At 38.4% G+C, this 20405-nt stretch overlaps 1 protein-coding gene across 3 annotated transcripts in view; it reads left to right on the top strand.

The window, feature by feature from the left end:
• The window catches only part of LOC120541444 (aggrecan core protein-like), a 177842-nt gene that overhangs the window by 32643 nt on the left and 124794 nt on the right, over nt 1-20405 (top strand). For all 3 annotated transcript variants that reach the window (XM_039773072.1, XM_039773071.1, XM_039773070.1), the window contains exons 2-5: nt 11048-11125; nt 11330-11713; nt 14450-14624; nt 20124-20251. In XM_039773072.1, coding sequence (XP_039629006.1) covers nt 11056-11125; nt 11330-11713; nt 14450-14624; nt 20124-20251 — 757 coding nt within the window. In that variant the 5' untranslated portion in view covers nt 11048-11055. The remainder of the gene's footprint in view (nt 1-11047; nt 11126-11329; nt 11714-14449; nt 14625-20123; nt 20252-20405) is intronic.

Genomic DNA, 20405 nt, shown 5'->3' with positions numbered 1-20405 from the left:
TTTCATATCTATCTATCTATCTATCTATCTATCTATCTATCTATCTATCTATCTGTCTATTATATAGTGCCTTTCATATCTATCTATCTATCTATCTATCTATCTATCTATCTATCTATCTATCTATCTATCTATTATATAGTGCCTTTCATATCTATCTATCTATCTATCTATCTATCTATCTATCTATCTATCTATCTATCTATTATATAGTGCCTTTCATATCTATCTATCTATCTATCTATCTATCTATCTATCTATCTATCTATCTATCTATCTATTATATAGTGCCTTTCATATCTATCTATCTATCTATCTATCTATCTATCTATCTATCTATCTATCTATCTATCTATCTATCTATCTATTATATAGTGCCTTTCATATCTATCTATCTATCTATCTATCTATCTATCTATCTATCTATCTATCTATCGATTATATAGTGCCTTTCATATCTATCTATCTATCTATCTATCTATCTATCTATCTATCTATCTATCTATCTATCTATCTATCTATCTATCTTTCTATCTATTAGCAGGAAATTAAAAAAAATAAACCTCTGCAGATAGATAGATAGAACTAGAGTACATAAATAGACAGATAAGTAAGTAAGCAAGTAAATAAATTAATAAATATGTATATGTACTTTGGTCTGAACACACACCAGAATGACTATAAAGCAAGAAAATTACAAAGAAAAAAAACGTCTGACTTGGCAGATGCAATTACAGTGAGGCATTATGGAAATGTATTGCTGTTGGTATAAAGGAGCCCCAGCAGTGTTTCTTGACACAATTCTTCTGAATAATTCATTGGCTGAAAGCATTCAGTTTTGTTGTGTGGGTAACTAAGGAGATAAAATAGGAGCTGGAAATGAAAAAAACAGCTGTATTAGGTGGATAAGACTAATAACTCCATTGTGACTCACAGAGCATATGTGAGCATTGGAGCAAATCTTTACAAAGGATATTAGGGAAGCTAAAGGCAGTTAGACAGGAATATTGCCTATAAGAGGAAAGATGACAAGAATGATCCTTTCAAGATTTTAGTGGTAAAATAACAGTCAAGGAGAGGGTGAAGTGTTTATGCTCTCCAAGTCCGTCTGTAATGATTCAGTGGATTGTAGATTATCTGACAATCCACCTAGCTCGGTATAATCTGCAAACGTAACCAGCTTGTTGTTTATATTCCTATACCAAATCATTTTATATATTAAAAATAGCAGCAGGCTATCAGTTGTAACAGAGCCAATTCTAATAGGGTTCCTCTCACCATAACCTTCTGCTTCCTGTGCCTGAATCAATTTTGCACCCATCTACACCCTGAACTTCCACTTCTTCTAGTTTGATACCCAAACTTATCAAATGCTTTTTAAAGTTCAAGATAAATAATATTGCATGTCCCACTGTAATCATATTGATTCTTCATTGAAATTCAGCATGTTAATAAAACATGACCTCTCTCTTCTAATTCATGCTGGCTTTTCAGTAAAACTCCTGTTCTTGCTATGTTTTGCTCAATCTTTTCATTGATAATTCCTTCCAGTAATTTACCTGTGATGCACTTTTAAGCTTTCTAGCCTTTGTTGCATGGATCTGCCCAATACACCCTTTGTATAGTATATAACAGTATAATATTTGTCATTTTCCAGTCTTTCAGAATTTCCCTAGTTTGCAGTGACTTGCTAAAAGTATACATCAAAGGTTTATATACAGTATGTACTTACTAACCTCCTTCAGAAGTCAAGGATAAATATTATCTGATCCTGGTGATTTTTTTATTTCAACCTACTTAATCTGAGCAGCAGTTCTCCCTCTACAATTTCCAAATCATTCAGTACCTCCTAAGTAGTCCCTTTTAACCACTGGGAGGTTATGAACATCCACATGTTTTTTTGTGTACAGTTTTGATCTCCCTGCCCCTTTCTTTTCTAGTTAAAACAATCCTTGACTAACCTACTCTTACACCTCCCCATCACATTGGTATCCCTCCTGTTCAGATGTTACCTGGCCCGGAGAAACAGGAGAAACAGGAGTCCTATACCCTTCCACCCTATACCAAGATTTAAGGGAGCACAGTGTTTCTCTAAAGATCACCTGGGCCAGGTCTGCCAATTTTCTACTACAATGCAGGCCAGCTATCTCCTCCTCCAGTTTAGCAACCCTGAGTTTGAGGTGTTGGATCAGTTGACATCTACTGCCCATCCAACAGGACTTCCATTGCACTGGCCACATTATTAAAATTTGTCTTTGGATTATTAAAACTGCTAAGCCATTTTTAATTAGACTGAAATGATTTAACTTTAGGTGGTGCAGTGGTAGTGCTGCTGCCTCGCAGTATGGAGACCCGGGTTCGCTTCCTGGGTCCTCCCTGCATGGAGTTTGCATGTCCCCCCCATGTCTGCGTGGGTTTCCTCCCACACTCCAAAGACATGCAGGTTAGGTGCATTGGCGATCCTAAATTGTCCCTTTTGTGTGGGTGTGTGTCCTGTGGTGGGCTGGTACCCTGCCCGGGGTTTGTTTCCTGCCTTGTGCCCTATGCTGCCTGGGATTGGCCCCTGTGACCCTGTGTTGGACAATGACTGACTGATTTAACTTAAATGATTAAACTAAAAAAAATAAAACCAAAAAATTAGATTAAAGAACTACTACAGCTATTTTACTCCTTCTGGCCCCAGTAAGTTCTCCCCCTCAACTGGCTGCTTTCTTTGAGGTTAACTTTACTTTATTCTGTTCTCCTAAGTTTGCGCCCCTTATTCCTTACTTACAAGCTCTCCATTCATACTTTTTGTATTTCTTTGTGTTAATGAACTCTTACACTGCCTCCCAAATGTTTATCTTTCCTGACTGACTTTCTATCCAATAAACGTTTTACACACTTTTTCCTTCTCACTCAGAAAGCTCTCTTACTGAATATCTTTTGTTAGTTATATTCTAATTCTGGTGTTACTTTCTACAGCTGCTTGTGCCTGATCTGCATTTCCTTAGTAAATGCCTGTCTGTGTATCATGGAGCCTTTATCTTAGCAGCTTTGAAGTCAACCACCAACCTATACCTAAAAATGAGTGCTTTCTTTCTTATAAATGTGTGTGCCCTTGCTTCATACTAGCTTTAACATTTAACTGTAAGAGAGTTATATGGTGCTTTATCCAATTTCCCATTAAGGAATCATTGTTACTTTTAACTATTCCTTGCTGCAATGCTGGTTTACTTACTTAAAGAGTTGCTAGTGTCAGCTACCAGCTACTGCCTCGCTCATGTTAGTTTTGAGCAAGTACAAGTATGTACAAGTAACAAGTAACTTTTCCAAACACTTCCCCTAACACTCAGCTACATTTGGAGAAAAAGGGGAAAAAGCTTTAAAAATTCCTGCACGGCATCTTAGCGGCAACCATAAAGCAAAGTTTTTAGGAGTAAAATTTTGTCTTTTAATTAACTTTCAAGCCTCACAACACAAAACTCTCAGCACTTCCATTTCCATTTGCATGGATGACATCAACATGTCAGTACATCTCAGTCTCCAATCTCCTCCTGTCAGTCTCCAATGTCTCTTAACAATGTCTTTAGTGGCCCCACAATGGTCTGGAGAAATATTTACCTCTAAAAACAAATTTGTGCGCTTCTATTAATGTGATAAGCCTCCATAGGCGAGCTGTAATAGGGTGACATAATGATTTCCGGTTTAGGATAAGGCAGGGGTCCTCAATCACGGTCCTGGAGAGCCGCAGTGGCTGCAGGTTTTTGCTCCAACCCAGTTGCTTAATAAAAAGCACTTATTGCTAAAGTAACACTTCTGCTTCACTTTAGTGATTTTGAGCCCTTATTGCTTAATTTTGTCTTAAACAGCTATTTTAATTGCTCCTTATTATCAATAACATGCAAATGACAAGAGAGAGCAGCATTTCTCCATTTAGCTTATTTACATTTACACCTGTGTGTATTTATCTGCACTATTGGGTTTAATTAAATACTTGGAAGAAAAATGAAGAGAAAAAAGTGAAGGACTGAGAATTACTCGTCCATTTTAGCCTTCAAATCATCTGCATGATAGAAAGGGAAAGAAAATCTAGGATATGAGAATGACCTGACATAGCAGAGTTAATTTAATTTCATAGCTTGTTAGTGCTTTATTGGCAAGAATTGCTTTCTAATTACGCAACCAGGTCAGAACAAAAACCTGCAGCCACTGCGGCTCTCCAGGACTGGGATTGAGGACCCCTGGGATAAGGGGAATGTGATTGAAGATAATATTATTGACAAGAATTGACAGAGGCTAGTAAATCGTTATCAATAATAAATTAGTCAATTTATGAGAAATCCGGTTGAATAATTGTAGCGGAAAACCTTTATGTAACAGTTTAGGCTGTTAAGATTTTCAGTTATATTGTCTTTTGCCTAACTACTGTAAGTAGGATGAGTTCATTCAAGTATGCAGTTCCTCCAGCTAGCCCACTCTTGGAATGAAGCACCATATCTCTCTCTTTCTAAATAACCTAATACAGGGTGATATAATGTCTCATATTTGGACCTATTTGTAATATTTTAAAATACTAGGGGGCTCTGCACCCTGCTCGCTTTGCTTACCCACCCCCGGGTTTGGTTAACCGAATATACAATTTAAAGAGATTGATGTTTTCATTTCATTCATTTTCATTCATTTTTATTTCTTGATATTTGCCAGTAATAAAGCTGCAGTGATTGAGTCATTCTCCCTCTCCCCGTGGGGTGCACTACACGCCAGCCACTTCGCGTCTCTGCCTCTCGTGTTATGAAGAGGGGGGCTGAACGCATGCCAAGGAGATGCGGTTGCTCCTCTGAAACCCTCTCTTAAACGGTGATACAATGGGCAACAAATAATTTTTTTTACCTCCTCTATGGCCGATCAGTTGGCCTGCTGCTGCTGTGCTGCATGATCTGCATGTTGCACAGCGCATCGAATATTTAAAAGCCTGTACAACAGCTGTCCTTTTGTCTCACTACCTTGTCTCAAGGCAAGTGTCTCCGAGAAAATCATGTCTCGACCCAAGATTTTTTTATTATAATAGAGAGACTAAATATACTTCTGTATATTCTTACACTATAAAGCCTTTGTCTAACAAAAGACAGGCAGCACTAATATGACTTCATCGTCTTTCTTAAATACACTTATACGAGGTGTGGCAGAAAAGTAATGAGACTGATTTTTTATTTACCAAAGTTTTTATTTTTTTCAATCATCAACGTTATCCCCTTCAAAGTAGTTCCCTTGGGCAGCTACACACCGATGGAGACGTTGTTCCCACTGTTGGTAGCAGCGCTGGAAGTCTTCAACCGGCATGGTCTTCACCATGTCCGTTACACTATTTTGGATGTTTTCTAAAGTCCCGAAATGACGTCCTTTGAGGACATTTTTCAGTTTAAGAAAAAGGAAAAAGTCACACGGACTGAGGTCAGGTGAATAAGGGGGCTGGGGAACCACAGGAATGCCTTTTGAGGTCAAAAATTCTGTTATGTAGAGGGCAGTTTTTCGGCACCATTTTGGCACAGACCTTTCGCATTTGCAAATGTTCAGTCAAAATTTGATGAACGGTAAATCTGTTCAAATTTAATTGTTCACTCAACATTCTTAATGTTAAACGACGGTCTGATCTCACAAGAGTGTTCACACGTTCGATGTTTTCATTGGTTTTCGAAGTTGAAGGCCTCCCTAAACAGTGTTCATCTTCAGAGTGTTTTCTGCCTTCCAAAAATGATTTGTGCCAGCGAAAAGCTTGAGCTCGGGATAAGGAATGTTCCCCATAGGCCTGTTTTAACTTTTCAAACGTCACACTTGCCGTTTAATGGCACAACGTTGCTCCAAATTATGCTGTTCCATTTTGCATGACGCACAACCAAAAACACAACTTCGCTAAAAGCAGTCACAAAAATCACGTAGTTAACAGAAAGAGTTGAAACTCGCACTGAGCTATGGGAGGGTACTGATACACGTGCTCTATCAAGGACAACAGCGTTGCCAGATCGCTTACAGTGTTGCCAGTCTCATTACTTTTCTGCTACACCTCGTATATTGCTGGAAGACCATTTTATGTATGAGTGCTGAAGTAGAATCAGGATCATCGTTTTAGTTTTTTCTATAACTGGACAAGAAAAAAGATTATTGTCACTTATGTGGTTATATATTAGAACACAAGACGCGTCCAAAGATTATAGTGGGAATGATAAAGAACAAGGAAATGATAAAAAGGATAAAGAGGTAGTCAAACAAAACAAGGGCTAAATACCATGAGATCACAAACTTGAAAAGGATAATAATAAATAAATTAATTAACTACATTTATATAATGTTTTTCTTACCTATTTAAAGAGCTTTACATAGACAGTGAGGAGTCAGTTTAATGACCACCAATGTGTAGCGTGTGTAGCATCCACCTGAATTATGAGATAGCCATTCTTATGCCATTACGCTCACTATTCATTAGCTATTAGAGGTGACAGCGATAGCTAGCTAATAAGGTACAGGGATGATTAGGAGCCAGAATGGACAAGACTGTGGTGGGCAGTTTAACCAGGACATTGTGAAACACTCAACTGTTTTTGTAAAATGCCCAGGGATCTTTTATGGCCACAAAGAGTCAGGACCTCGGTATTACATCTCATCATGGGGAAGGCTGGCATCTCAGAAAATTTTCTTTTCCTATACTTGGTACAGATGTCCTGGGATTTATAAAATGCACACCCAGTAATGTGTTCACCTGACCGTGCCACTTTTTGCGGTGCTTCATGGTCATGCTGTGTGCTATTTCCAAAACATGTGGTTATACTTCCAGTCAGGATAACTTCACTGGTGGATTTACTGAAATTATTTAGTATTTGCAAGGGCAAACTAAACTCCCAGCTGCATCTGAGGTGCTAAAGACATAATTGTGTCTTGTTCACCATAGTGTCACTGTGCTTGGACAAAGATGGCCCTCAGATGTGCATCTGTCTTCCTGAGTGCTGCTGATTCTGTGGGGGTGGTAGTGCCTTTACTCCCAAAGTCTAAAATCAGCGTCTTTGTCTAGCTGACATTCAGGAGAAGACTGTAATCCGGACACCAGTACACCCTCATCTGTTATCTGTAATGTTACAAAAGTAGCAGAAATTAAATATTTACTTAGTTTTAGTACTCTACAATCGACTCTTGTCTATCAGAGATTTGTAAAGGAAGGACTTCAACAAAAAAACAATTGTAGTACTTTGCTTTGGTGAACCTTACAAAGTCCTAAATGTATTGAAGAATTTCTATTAAATTTTAGGATTGAAGATTAACTGTTGTAATAGTATATTGTTTCCTCTGAATTGCCTTTAATATAGGTTTAAGTTTGATTAGTTCTATTTAACTGTATCTCAATAATTCATAAATTTAGAAATCACAATTACACAAAAACTTAAAATATTTGTAATTTTACTTTAAGCCACCTAACAGACAATGTTAAACAACACGTTATCAAAGGATCATAACTTTATCATGCATTAACTGGAAGGATGGTTCATTGTGTAATGTACTTTAACCTCAAATGTTTTGTTTATACTGTTCCTCTAAAAGTTCTATATTATGTTAAAAACACTCGTATATTGTATGTTTTGTAAAAGGCGTTATATAGCACCCGACCCGGCACAGACTCACACAGAGGCACGTGTAAAACAAATAGAGTTTTTATTTTTCTCTTCAGCCGTGGGGCACGTCTTCCCCATGTCCCACAGGCCCAACACAGTCCCAAAAGCACAAAACACAAACTCCAAACAACCCTTTCTGGCACCACCACTCCTCCCAGGCAACCTCGTCCTCTTCCTCCCGATTCTGGCCAAGAATGAAGGGAGGTTGGCCCGCTTTATAGCGGTGGGGCTGGTAAATCGTCCCTTGTGGCGGCTGGCTCTCCGCAGTACCCACTAGCGGCCACCCCATCTCCCAACCGGGCTGTGGTGGACTCCATGTCCCATGGAGCCACGGGGGAGACTGAGGAAGGACCCACGGCCAGGGAGACTGCCCCCAGGCGCCCCGGGGAAGGAACTGCACTGTCCATGGTGGCTCCCCCCGGGACGTATGCAGCAGAGGCTTCCCGGCCTGGCATGGGACCCGGCTGTCCGTCACAGTTTATAACGACTTTCAGTTTAAGCAGAAATCCTGTGATTCCACATCAATGATATTTTAAAGCTATGATGTTACTATCAATTGTATGAGGTTCGCAGGTGATATTGTGATCTGTAGTGAGAGTAGACAGCAGGTTGCGACAAACCTGGAGAGGTGGAGGTACACACTGGAGAAAAGGGGAATGTAAGTCAGGAGGAGTTAGATGGAGTACATGTGTGGGAAGGTGGTGGAAGGCTGCAACTGCAAGGAGCAGAGATGCTGAAGGTAGATGAATTTAAATACTTGGGTTCAACAGTCCAATGCAGCAGAGAGATGAATTAGAGAATGCAGGCAGAGTGGACTGGGTGGTGAAGGCAGAAGGGATTTGTGATAGAAGAGTACCTGCGAGAGCGAAAGGGACGGTCTATGAAATGATAGTTTGACCATCTATGTTGTATGGTTTGGAGACGGTGGCACTGACGAAAAGATGGGAGACAGAGCTGGAAGTGGCGGAGTTGATGATGCTATGATTTTCACTTTGAGTAACAAGGGTAGACAGGAATAGGAATGAGTATATTAGAGGGGCAACACAAGTATGAAAGTTTGGTGAAAATTGAGAGAGGCTAGATTGAGGTGGTTTGGGCACTTGCAGAGGAAAGATAAAGGGTACATCAGAAAATGAATGTTGAGGATGGAACTGCTAGGCAAAAGGAAAAGAGGAAGGCCAAAGAGGAAGTTTATGAATGTGGTGAGAGAGGACATGGAGGCAGTTGATGTGGCAGAAAATAATGTAAAAGACAGGGATAGATGGAGAGGGACAATCTGCTGTTGCAACCGCTAAATGGAAGAAGCTGAAAGAAGAAGAAGAGGACTTAGTTAGCGGCTGAGAAGGGGGATGTGGAATTTTCATCTATCCATACAAAATTTCACAATGGCAGGTTTGACCTACCGTAGGTATGATAAAGTCTTAAAGAAATAAACTATGACAAACCTCTAAATGTGAAGATGGTTTCAAAAAATGAGAGTGGATTAAAAATATACACCATTTAATATTGGAGCATGTCATATAAAAAATTAAATGTAATAGGATAATTAACCAATCCCTGGATTCAATAAGAAAGGAAACGAGAAAGAAATTACAAGAAAATGGTAACCAGTGAATAAGCAGTACAGGCAAAAAGCAAAGTTAAAAGTGCCAAAACACAGTAAGAGATGACAATTCCTGAAAATAATAAAATGAATCCATAGATGTTCTTTTAGTATTTATTTATAAGGGAATGCTCAATGTGGTCAGTAACATGCCATAATATGTAGAAAATCCTAAGGGCTCTACCAAGGAAACTGAAAGAAAAACAAATCAAGCCAGCCATATTTATTAAAGAGTGATCAATATAATATAATATCCGTCCATCCGTTATCCAACCCACTATATCCTAACTACAGGGTCATGGGGGTCTGCTGGAGCCAATCCCAGCCAAAACAGGGCACAAGGCAGGAAACAAACCCCGGGCAGGGAGCCAGCCCACTGCAGATAATATAATTTAATATAATAAAATCCATTCAAATCCACTTAGGGGTCTGGAATAGTGGGCAGTATAATCAGCCCTTGATGTGGCACCAGTCAATGGGGTGGCTCACACACACATATTCACACTTACAGTCAGTCTAACACTGATGTGTTTAGTGATGTGTGAGGAAAGCCCATGTAGACATGTGGAGAAAGTGAAAACTCCACACAGATAACCACTGGGCGTGGAATTCAAACCCCAGGTGCTAGATTCAGCACTAACCACTATGCCACCATACCTATAATATAATATAATATAATATAATATAATATAATATAATATAATATAATATCCAAAAACGGAATATGGGTTTTCATAGTCCTATTGTGTCTAAAGGCCTACCATGCTAATTAAGTGATGAATGAGCATCAAAGGAAAAGATAATAAACCTACCCAGTAAGGGCATATCCGAAAAATGTCAATATAAGCATAGATAATGAATGTTGTTTGTAAAGTGTTCGTGTCATGCAGTGCACAGAAAAAGGTGGAACTAGCTAAAATACACAAAGCATTAGACTATTTAGCAAGACATTTTTCTAATTTACTAGCACTCAGAGTGGGCATTAACAAAAGTCATTACTGGGGTTGCCTCTTTCTCTAACTTATATTAATAACATAACACAATATTATCATACATGCATAAGTCAATTCAGGGACATATTGAGCCTATCTTGGGCAACACTGTTTGCAAGTCAGGGACTAATGTAGGGAATATGAAAACCACTTCAGCCAGTGTTCTGAAAGAAGATACATAATATTGTTCTTTACAGAGCTTCCAGGCAATCTTACAATTTGCAGGTTCTCCTGACCTGTCAGTTTAAACTTAAGAGTAGCAGACTTACTGTACAACGCTCTGATTTCACCACTGTTTTAAGAGGCAGTGTTGTGCGGAGAGTGTATCTCTTTCTTGGTTTGGGATTCATCTGACTTAATCATGGGAATTTCTGCTCACAGTTCAATAAAATGAGCTTGCATAGAAGTATTCACTGCTCGTATGCTCCAAAAGAAGGCCCTTGATCATCACCTAATATGTGGAATTTAACTTGCTGGTGTCTACTGGAGGTTATGGTGAATTCGTTGATGAGTCAAAGGCTTCAGAATGATTTCTTTGTGCTAAATGGGACATTTTAATTAAAGAAGTAGTTGTCATTGAGACAAAAAAACAAGATTTATCTGAACACTTTTGAAATTTTAACTTCTGTACTGTTAAGAAGAAAAAGACAGTTATTGGTGCTCACTGTCTGTCTTGAACATTTTTATCAAATTAAGTCATACATTGTTTGAATTAATATCCCATTCCCATAAAAGCACTGCTATAAAAGGTTTACCTGTCCTCTGATAGTAATCTCATCCATTTATGTATTTATTTGTCTACTTCTCTCTAGATAAAAATATGACCACTTTGCTGTTGCTAATTGTGTATCTCCGCTTTGTGGCCACAGAAATATCCATCGAACTCTCTGGTAAGTCTTATTAACATTTCAGTCTAATTTTTGCTATATTCCCTTTTTGTATCAACCTAATTACATAGGTTTGAATACACAATTTAAAGCCTATTACTGTATGTCTGATGTACATTATGTATGTTTTGGTGTTTATCTAACATGATTTACATTGGATATCTTTAAAATTGTCATCCACTCTTCTTGCTATTATCTTTTTTATAGTTTCTGGCAGTGAGCTTTCAGTTAACATTCCTGATCCACCAGTTCTTCAACCTCTGCTGGGTGGTACTCTTGTCATACCTTGTTACTTTAAGGACAGTACCACTCATGATCCTGGTACAACCACCACTTCCCCTCTCTCACCTTGGATCAAGTGGAGCTTTATTTCAGAAGACAGTGAGAAAGTTATTCTGGTAGCCACAGAAGGACAGGTGCGAGTCACAGCTGATTACCTGGACAGAGTTACCTTAGCCAATTACCCTGGCAAGCCAATAGATGCTACACTTAAGATCAGTGAGCTGCGCTCCAGTGACTCTGGGATTTATCGCTGTGAAGTAATGAAGGGAATTGAGGACAGCCAGGACACTGTGACAGTAGAGGTCAAAGGTAAGCATCTGTGTTCTAGACAAGTCAAAACATAAAATAAAGACTATATAAAAGATATAATTAATCATACAAATGTTGTACTGATCATGTTAATGGAAAAATAGCTCCACTTGATATGAACTGTTTGCAGTTAACTAATATGATAGCCAATTAATAATATTTTGAACACACAAAATATTTCATACTTGTAAAACAATCTAGTTGAATAACTTTATTTAACTTAACCATTACACAAAACAAATATCAATGAAAATGTTTGGAACACTAGAGGGTGCTGTACATTTATAATCATTTAAAGCTCAAAATGAAACTCAGTCATTTCATTTCCAGCATAAAATAGAGGATCCATTCCTATAGGGACATCTCCTAAAGTATTCTCCACCTGTAAAAAATAAATATATAATAATAGATTTGATCGATTGTTCTTTCCACTTTCTGACTTCCTTATCCAGTTCAGGTTTTGGATCTCTATCCTGACAGCAAGATGGGAGCCAGCCCTGGAACAACCCTGGACCAGAGGCCAGTCCCTTACAATGTGCAATCACACATGCGACCACATTCATTTAGACATTTGAGAGTAATCAATTAACCTAATACATTTTGGGACAGAGTAAAAAAAATGATACAGGTGGAAAGAGAACATACAAAATCCAAATATGGAGTGTGGATGGGAACCCAGGACTTTGGACCTGTGAGGAAGCAGTGCAGCTCACATCCTTAAAGTACAACCCCAAAATATGGTTATATTTAAATCTGAATTAAGTCAATAAATTCAATATGAAGAAAGAATTTAAATTACAAAATCCTCAAAAGGCAAGAAACCTGTTCATGACTGTAGAAGTAGATTACCCTCATATTTCAATCTTTTAACAGCACCAGAAAGCATGATCCCTTGCGTCTCCTGTCCTTACTGTTTATTTCTCTCTCAATAGCAGCATTCGCAATGGAAAATTTGATGTGATGATCCATTTTGATGTGATGAGTGAAAAAAGCTTAAGTAAATGATATATCTAGGGAAACTCCATGCAACAATTCATCCATCCATCCTCTTCCGCTTATCCGAGGTCGGGTCGTGGGGGCAGCAGCTTAAGCAGAGAGGCCCAGACTTCCCTCTCCCGGCCACTTCTTCCAGCTCTTCCGGGAGAATCCCAAGGCGTTCCCAGGCCAGCCGGGAGACATAGTCCCTCCAGCGTGTCCTGGTTCTTCCCCGGGGCCTCCTCCCGGTTGGACGTGCCCGGAACACCTCACCAGGGAGGCGTCCAGGAGGCATCCTGATCAGATGCCCAAGCCACCTCATCTGACTCCTCTTGATGCGGAGGAGCAGCGGTTCTACTCTGAGCCCCTCCCGGATGACTGAGCTTCTCACTCTATCTTTAAGGGAAAGCCCAGACACCCTGCGGAGGAAACTCATTTCAGCCGCTTGTATTCGCGATCTCTTTCTTTCGGTCACTACCCATAGCTCATGACCATAGGTGAGGGTAGGAGCGTAGATCGACTGGTAAATTGAGAGCTTTGCCTTACGGCTCAGCTCCTTTTTCACCACGACAGACCGATGCAGAGCCCGCATCACTGCGGATGCCGCACCGATCCGCCTGTTGATCTCACGCTCCATTCTTCCCTCACTCGTGAACAAGACCCCGAGACACACACAGGCGTGCGAGAGAGACACACACACACAGGCGCGTGAGAGAGAGACTTGAGACGTTGATAATTATGTGGCGTATGCTACGCTGCAGGTTGGCTAGTTCTATATAATTACTAGGTACACTTGCGCATAAATAAAATTGTAAAACCGTAGTGTCAAGAAGATACATCATTTTAACAACCACAGGTTAGATGCATAAATGATCAAATGTGTGAAGCAAACATAAGGGTTGTAGATGATGACATAAAATTCTAAGATAAATTTGGCAATTTTGCAGGTTTTTGCTTATTTCCTATGGTTAGTTATTTGACAGGTGTCTGTTAAGATGACACATTCTAAAAAAATAAAGCAGTGTTTCTCCATTCATCTGATGTTGATGAAACTGATGAGGTTAGTATCAGACAAGGCCACACACTGTCCAATCACACCCACTCTTTTCCAGCAACAAAGATAATGTTGTACTCAGGTGAATTACTGAGATCACAGAAGTCTCTACTTGAGGAAATTGAGCTTTGTACAACATATGAGACAGTAAACATAGCTTGGCCTGAATCTTTAAATACTTGTTGCTTCTGTTACTTTTTTGCTTTACAATCCACAGTATTGTATATGTCAGTAATTTTTTTTTGATGTTTATAATATATGAATTTCTCAGACCTCAGTGGCTACTCTAAGCAGTGAAACTTCTTGGTCCTGAAGTCTCTTTGTCTTATATTTGCAATACATGTTTAGTAAGTCCTAAACTGCTTGTACTTGCCAGTTCAAAATATGGAGTAAACATTCTATCTACCCAGGACATTCACCATTCCTGTCCCCTAAGAAGGTTTAGGGACAATCCAAAACCATTCTTTGGACTTCAATGTGCACCACTGTCTATCCAGTAAATTTGAATATCCTACAATATAAGGCTATCTATATATATAGATATATATCTAAGGCCAAAGTCATACCCATTTTACTGGGCACCATTTAACAGCATAACCAAATGTATTTCATTGTACAAAATGAGGTAACAAAGTGGTTACTTATTTCTAATTAATGTTATCTTTCAGTTTGCCATTGCCTAACTCTATAGTAATTCTTTTTGAAAGGGATTGTTTTTCACTACCGAGCTATCTCAAGCCGTTACACCCTGAACTTTGAGAATGCCAAGAAGGCGTGCATTCAGAACAGTGCCATCATTGCTACAGCAGAGCAGCTGCAGGCAGCTTATGATGATGGCTTTCATCAGTGTGATGCTGGCTGGCTAGCAGACCAAACTGTGAGGTGAGCATTCTTAATATTCACTGAAGTTTTCTTTTTCCATGAGAATCTTTAATTCTTACTTGAAGCTCTTGATTACATTAATGTACAAAATTATCATTCCTAGTTAGGGTGATTTTGGATAATATTTACTTTTATTAAAAAATTAAATGCTTAAATGAGTGGTCAACCCAAAATGATACTTTTATATATTACTTCCCCATGTAGTTTGTAGTGATGGTTAAGAAAAATCTTATCTTATGTTTTCATGCAGAACGGGGATGATGATTTTTGTTTCTGATAGATTGTTTTCTAATGATTCTTAAAGAATAGGAGTCTACGATGATCAACACTGGACAACAGCAAACAATATCAAATATGTACATGAAAACATGAGACATACTAATGTTACCCTTGCGAGAGGACGAGAATGTGTGGAGAATTTAGTGGTCTAAGGTGTGAGAGTTAATTAAATGATGAATTTTGGTGGGTTTTTTTTTTTGATTTTTGTGTCTGGGAAAATTTACTTGTACTCTCTTGTTCTTTTTCTTGTTCAAATTACCGTCAGTGAGACGGAGCAGTAAGCAGTAGCAGACACCGGCAATAGCGGAAACTAGACAGTCTGTAAGTAAATAACTGGTTTTGTAGCGTCAAATACTTTAAAATTACATTTATATCTTACTGTAAAAAAGGTCAAGACATATAAAGAATAATTGGACAGAGTACCATTAGCACTTGTACAGTTAATCGTTTATGCTAGTAGAAAGCGAGGGCACAAGTGTTCTTAAGTAAGAAAACGTTCATTTTAGGTACAGGTAGTTGGCTGACTTCTAAGCAGTTAAGAGACGGGCTCCACAGTACATAGACAGGCATTTAGTCAGAGAATAATGAAATAACTACCTGCAGATGTTCAGTAAGTGAGTTTTCTTAGTAAGTAGGATAAAGTGTATAAAACGTTTATTGGATTAAACAGCAGTCTGGAAAGTAGAGTAAGTAAGAGAGCGACAGTGCAAGAATTCACTAATACGAAGGACAGACAATGTGAGTGGTGAGCTTTTAAGTAAGGAATAAGAGGGACACAAAGTTAGGAGAACAGACAGAGAAAAGTCAACATAATCTCAAAGAAAGACAAGCAGCAGGCAGTCAATGGGGGAATGTTACAGGAGCTTAAGGAGCCAGAAGGAGGAAAATAACTGTAGCAGTTCTTTAATCAATTTTTTAGCTTTTTAGTTTTACCATTTAAGTTAAATCATTTAATTTTAATAAGAAATTGAGCAGTTTTAGTAATCCAAAGTCAGTTTTTAACAATGAGACCAGCACACTGCAAGTCCTGTTGGAGGTTGGTCTTTTTGGAGTTATGGCTTAGAGGAACCAATCCCCCTTAAAGGCTACATCTGTGGGAGATGCTGATCCAGCACCTCAAGTGCATAGTCATGGAGGTTTCTCATGGAGGTTTGCTACAGAGACAGCGCATCCCACTTGGTGTGTTGCCTTCTAGGTGCACAGGTGGGAGACCTCCAGTTGTCATTGTCTATGCTGGAAAAAATGACATACATAAGGGTACTCTGTCAGTTCTGCAGTCCAAATTTAAAGAGTTATAGTAAGTGCTAGCCTGAGGAGCAGAACTGAAAAGGTAGTCTTCCCCGAAGCTATGCCTATGCCGTGTGCAAAGTCCAGGTAAGACTGTGGAGATTAGAAGGCTTAATGCGGGGCTCAAATCTTGGTGTAAGGTAGAAGGGTATAGATTTAGGATATTTGGGACTCCGTTTGGAACAGATGGGATCTGTTCCGCTGCAATGGGTTACATCTAAACTGGAGGGGCACTAATATGTTGGGTAGGAGTATGAGTAGGTTAGTCAAGGATTGTTTAAACTAGGGAGTTTGAGGCAGGTGGGATTTAGAACTGTGCATAAAGGAGCAAACAATTGTATAAAAATAAATATACATAGTAACATAAATTCTAACTAAAAGTTTAAGTGCAAATGGTAAAATGTGTAACACATAAAAAATAGTTTTCCTTAATGCTAGAAGCATCAAAAATAAAACAAGTGAGATAGAGTTGTATGTAGTTAAGCATAATTCTGATATTATAGCAATAACAAAGACTTGCTAAATAACAAAGATGCGGATGAATATAAAATAAAGATGCACTTTTTAAAGAAGGATAGACAGAACAGAAATGGAGGTGGGATTGCCGTTTTTGTTAAACAGAATTTAGTTGCAAGTCCTGTACAGTTGGACGATGGGCCCCATCTTAATGTGGACAAGTGGTTTCGCTTGGAAAGCATTAGGGAAAGAGGTCTTATTTTATGAGTTTGTTATAGACAGCCAAATGCAGACAGTAATTTCCATACACATCTTAATATTATCAAAAGAGCACATTTACAGGGAGATAAAATAGATGTTGAGGATTTTAACTACCTAAATATTAACTGGGCTAACCTTCCAAACAGTGAAGCACATGAGTTTTTAGAAGTAATCCATGACTGTTATTTAACACAATATGTTAAAGCACTAACACAGGGGATGGGAGGGGATGAAGCACCTGTCTGGATTTTGTATTTTGTAATAGTCAGAATAGATTTGAGCATGTAAAGGCGATTGAGCCACTAGGGTCAAGTGACCATAGCATTTTAAAATTTTGTGTTTTGTATGAGTGAGGATGCAAAGACCAAGTTTATCTTTGGCTGGGCAAATTTTAAACAGATGCGACCAAGTCTAAGGGGGATGGACTGGGATAACCTTTTAAGTGTAGAGGCAATCACGAAGTGGAACAGGTTTAAAAATGTTTTACCCATAATGCAGGACAAGTATGTACTTAAATTTGGAATTCATACAAAATTTAAAAAATTTCCACAGTGGGTTAATAATGAGTTAAAAAAGAAGCTGCAAAAGAAAAAGCAGCTGTAAAAGGCATGGAATGTGTATTAAAGGATGTATGAGAGTATGAGGGCAAACGTTAAGAAGAATATTAGAGAAGCTAAAAGGCAGTTAGAAAGGAATACAGTAATCCCTCCTCGATCGCGGGTGAAAATCCGCGAAGTAGAAACCATATGTTTGTATGGTTATTTTTATATATTTTAAGCCCTAATAAACTCTCCCACCCTGTTAACATTATTAGAGCCCTCTAGACATGAAATAACACCCTTTAGTCAAAAGTTTAAACTGTGCTCCATGACAAGACAGAGATGACAGTTCTTTCTCACAATTAAAAGAATGCAAATAGATCTTCACTTCAAACAAGCACCGTCAGGAGCAGAGAATGTCAGAGAGAGCGCTCGCTAAGAAAAGCAAACAATCAAAAAATCAATACGTGCTGTTGGGCTTTTAAGTATGAGCACCGTAATAAAGCAGCCGCAAAGAAGGGTGCAATGTGAAGGTAGTCTTTCAGCATTTTTTAGAGGAGCGTCCGTATCTTCTAAACAAACAGCCTCTGTGCAAACAGCCCCTCTGCTCACATCTCCTCCGTCAGGAGCAGAGAACGTCAGAGAGACAGAGAGCGAGATTAAAGCAAACAATCAAAAAATCAATACGTGCTTTTGGGCCACCGCGATAAAGCGGCATTTCTTAGAGTAGCGTCCATATCTTCTAGGCAAAGAGCCCCTCTGCTCACACCCCCTCCGTCAGGCGCAGAGAATGTCAGAGAAAGACTGAGAAAAGCAAACAATCCGCTCGGGGAAGCACATCGTATATCATTGAGGAGTTTTATTTAATATGTAATACATGCTCTGATTGGGTAGCTTCTAAGCCATCCGCCAATAGCGTCCCTTGTATGAAATCAACTGGGCAAACAAACTGAGGAAGCGTGTAGCATAAATTAAAAGACCCATTGTCCACAGAAATCCGCGAACCAGCGAAAAATCCGTGATATATATTTAGATATGCTTACATTTAAAATCAGCGATGGAGTAAAGCCGCGAAAGTCGAAGCGCGATATAGCGAGGGATTACTGTATAGAAGATAAGGTGAAAGACGACCCAAAGAGATTCTGTCAGTATTTTAGTAGTAAAAGAAAAGACAAGGACAAAGTGAAGTGCATCAGGAATAGTAAAGGGGAATTACAAATTACAGACAGTGAATTAGCAGGTGCTGTAAACTATGCTTCAGAAATTTTAGAGGGAGAAGTACTGCTTAGATTAAATAGGCTGACATCAAACAACAGACTAGGACCAGATGATATTTACCCTTGAGTTTTAAAGGAGGCTAGCAAGTACATATATAAACCCTTGGCCATATTTTTAGGAAGTCACTGCACACTGGCGAATTTGGAAAATGGCAAATATAATCCCATTATATAAAAAGAGTGAACAGGTAGGTCAAAGCAACTATAGACCAGTAAGCATAATGTGCATCCCAGGTAAAATAATGGAAGGAATTATTAAGGAACAGATTGAAGCCTTTTACGTTTAAGCAAAAGGAGATTAAGAGGAGATATAATTGAAGTGTTTAGAATTATGAAAGGAATTTGTACAGTGACTTTAAAATGAGTTCAGCATGAACAAAGGGACACAGATGGAAACTTATTAAGTGTAAATTTCACACAAACAGTGGGAAGTTTTTTCTTTACACAGGGAACCACAGACATGTGGAATAAGATAGCAGGTAGTGTTGTAGACAGTAAGACTTTAAGGACCTTCAAAACTAGACTTGGTTATTTTGGAAGAATTAAGGGAATAGGACTGCTGCGCTTTGTTGGACTGAATGGACTCTTCTCGTCTAGATTGTTCAAATGTTCTAATATCTTGTCATCCAGTCAAATGTTTACAATGTCCCAGAAACGTGTATTTTTAATAAAATATTGTTAAATAAACCACTTCTGTAAAATGACATTTTGGCTAAAAATGAAGTGCCCTTAAACACAAACAAGCATTTGAATTGTAGACTTCTGTCTCGTTGTTACATTTATAGTCATATGTACAATTGGAGTACTGCATCTCTGATTTTCACAAATATTAGAAGTATTCTATTCTGATATTTTCACTGGCTTTTCTTTAACTGTGAATCTTTTGTTGTACTCGTCTCTCTATGTAATGCTGTTAATATTGATTGAAGTGTAATGTTAGCCAATGAATAAGCTATTTCTGGGCTAGACTCGTGACCAGAGAATGCGGTGGACAGGTCTTCAATTCACATACTTGGTCCCATTTGAGTATTCCATTTTTATTAACGAAAATTTTTTCTGGAAGTAGTTTTTTATTTTAAATTATTTTACTAAAAATACGTATGTTTGGGATGTGAGCATATGATTGTTTGACTTGACATGTGGGTTATGTCACACAAGTAAACCGAGATATATTCATAGATGTTTTTATATTGCTTGCTGTTTCCAGTGTTGGTCACAATGGATGCCTATTCTTTTGGAAACTTTGTTGTCACAGTTGTGGTTTAAACCATGACATTAAAAAGTTTCTTAACCCCTAACTACAATCTACATGGGATAAGTAAAATATACAGAATACAATTATTTTTCGGTAGAGTAACATATATAGAATTCAGCTCTACTTTTTGCTGTAATTCTGACAGGTACCCAATTCATAGTCCTCGGGAAGGCTGCTATGGTGACAAGGATGAATTCCCTGGTGTGCGTACTTACGGAATCCGTGAAGTTGATGAGACATATGATGTTTACTGTTTTGCAGAAGAGATGACAGGTATAAATATACATTGAAATGTTCTGTCAACTTTCTGAAACAGTTTCTTATGGGTAATAAAGAATAAGGTTCAAGATATTTTCTATACTTTCTTTTCTATACTTTCTTTGTTCCATATAGCATGATATACTACGTACTTGATATATAAGCTTTG

This window comes from Polypterus senegalus, chromosome 12 (genome assembly GCF_016835505.1).
Source record: "Polypterus senegalus isolate Bchr_013 chromosome 12, ASM1683550v1, whole genome shotgun sequence".
Taxonomy (NCBI): Eukaryota; Metazoa; Chordata; class Cladistia; order Polypteriformes; family Polypteridae; genus Polypterus; species Polypterus senegalus.
The sequence above is the reverse complement of the archived record's forward strand: the minus strand, read 5'-3'. Positions and strand labels throughout refer to the sequence as shown.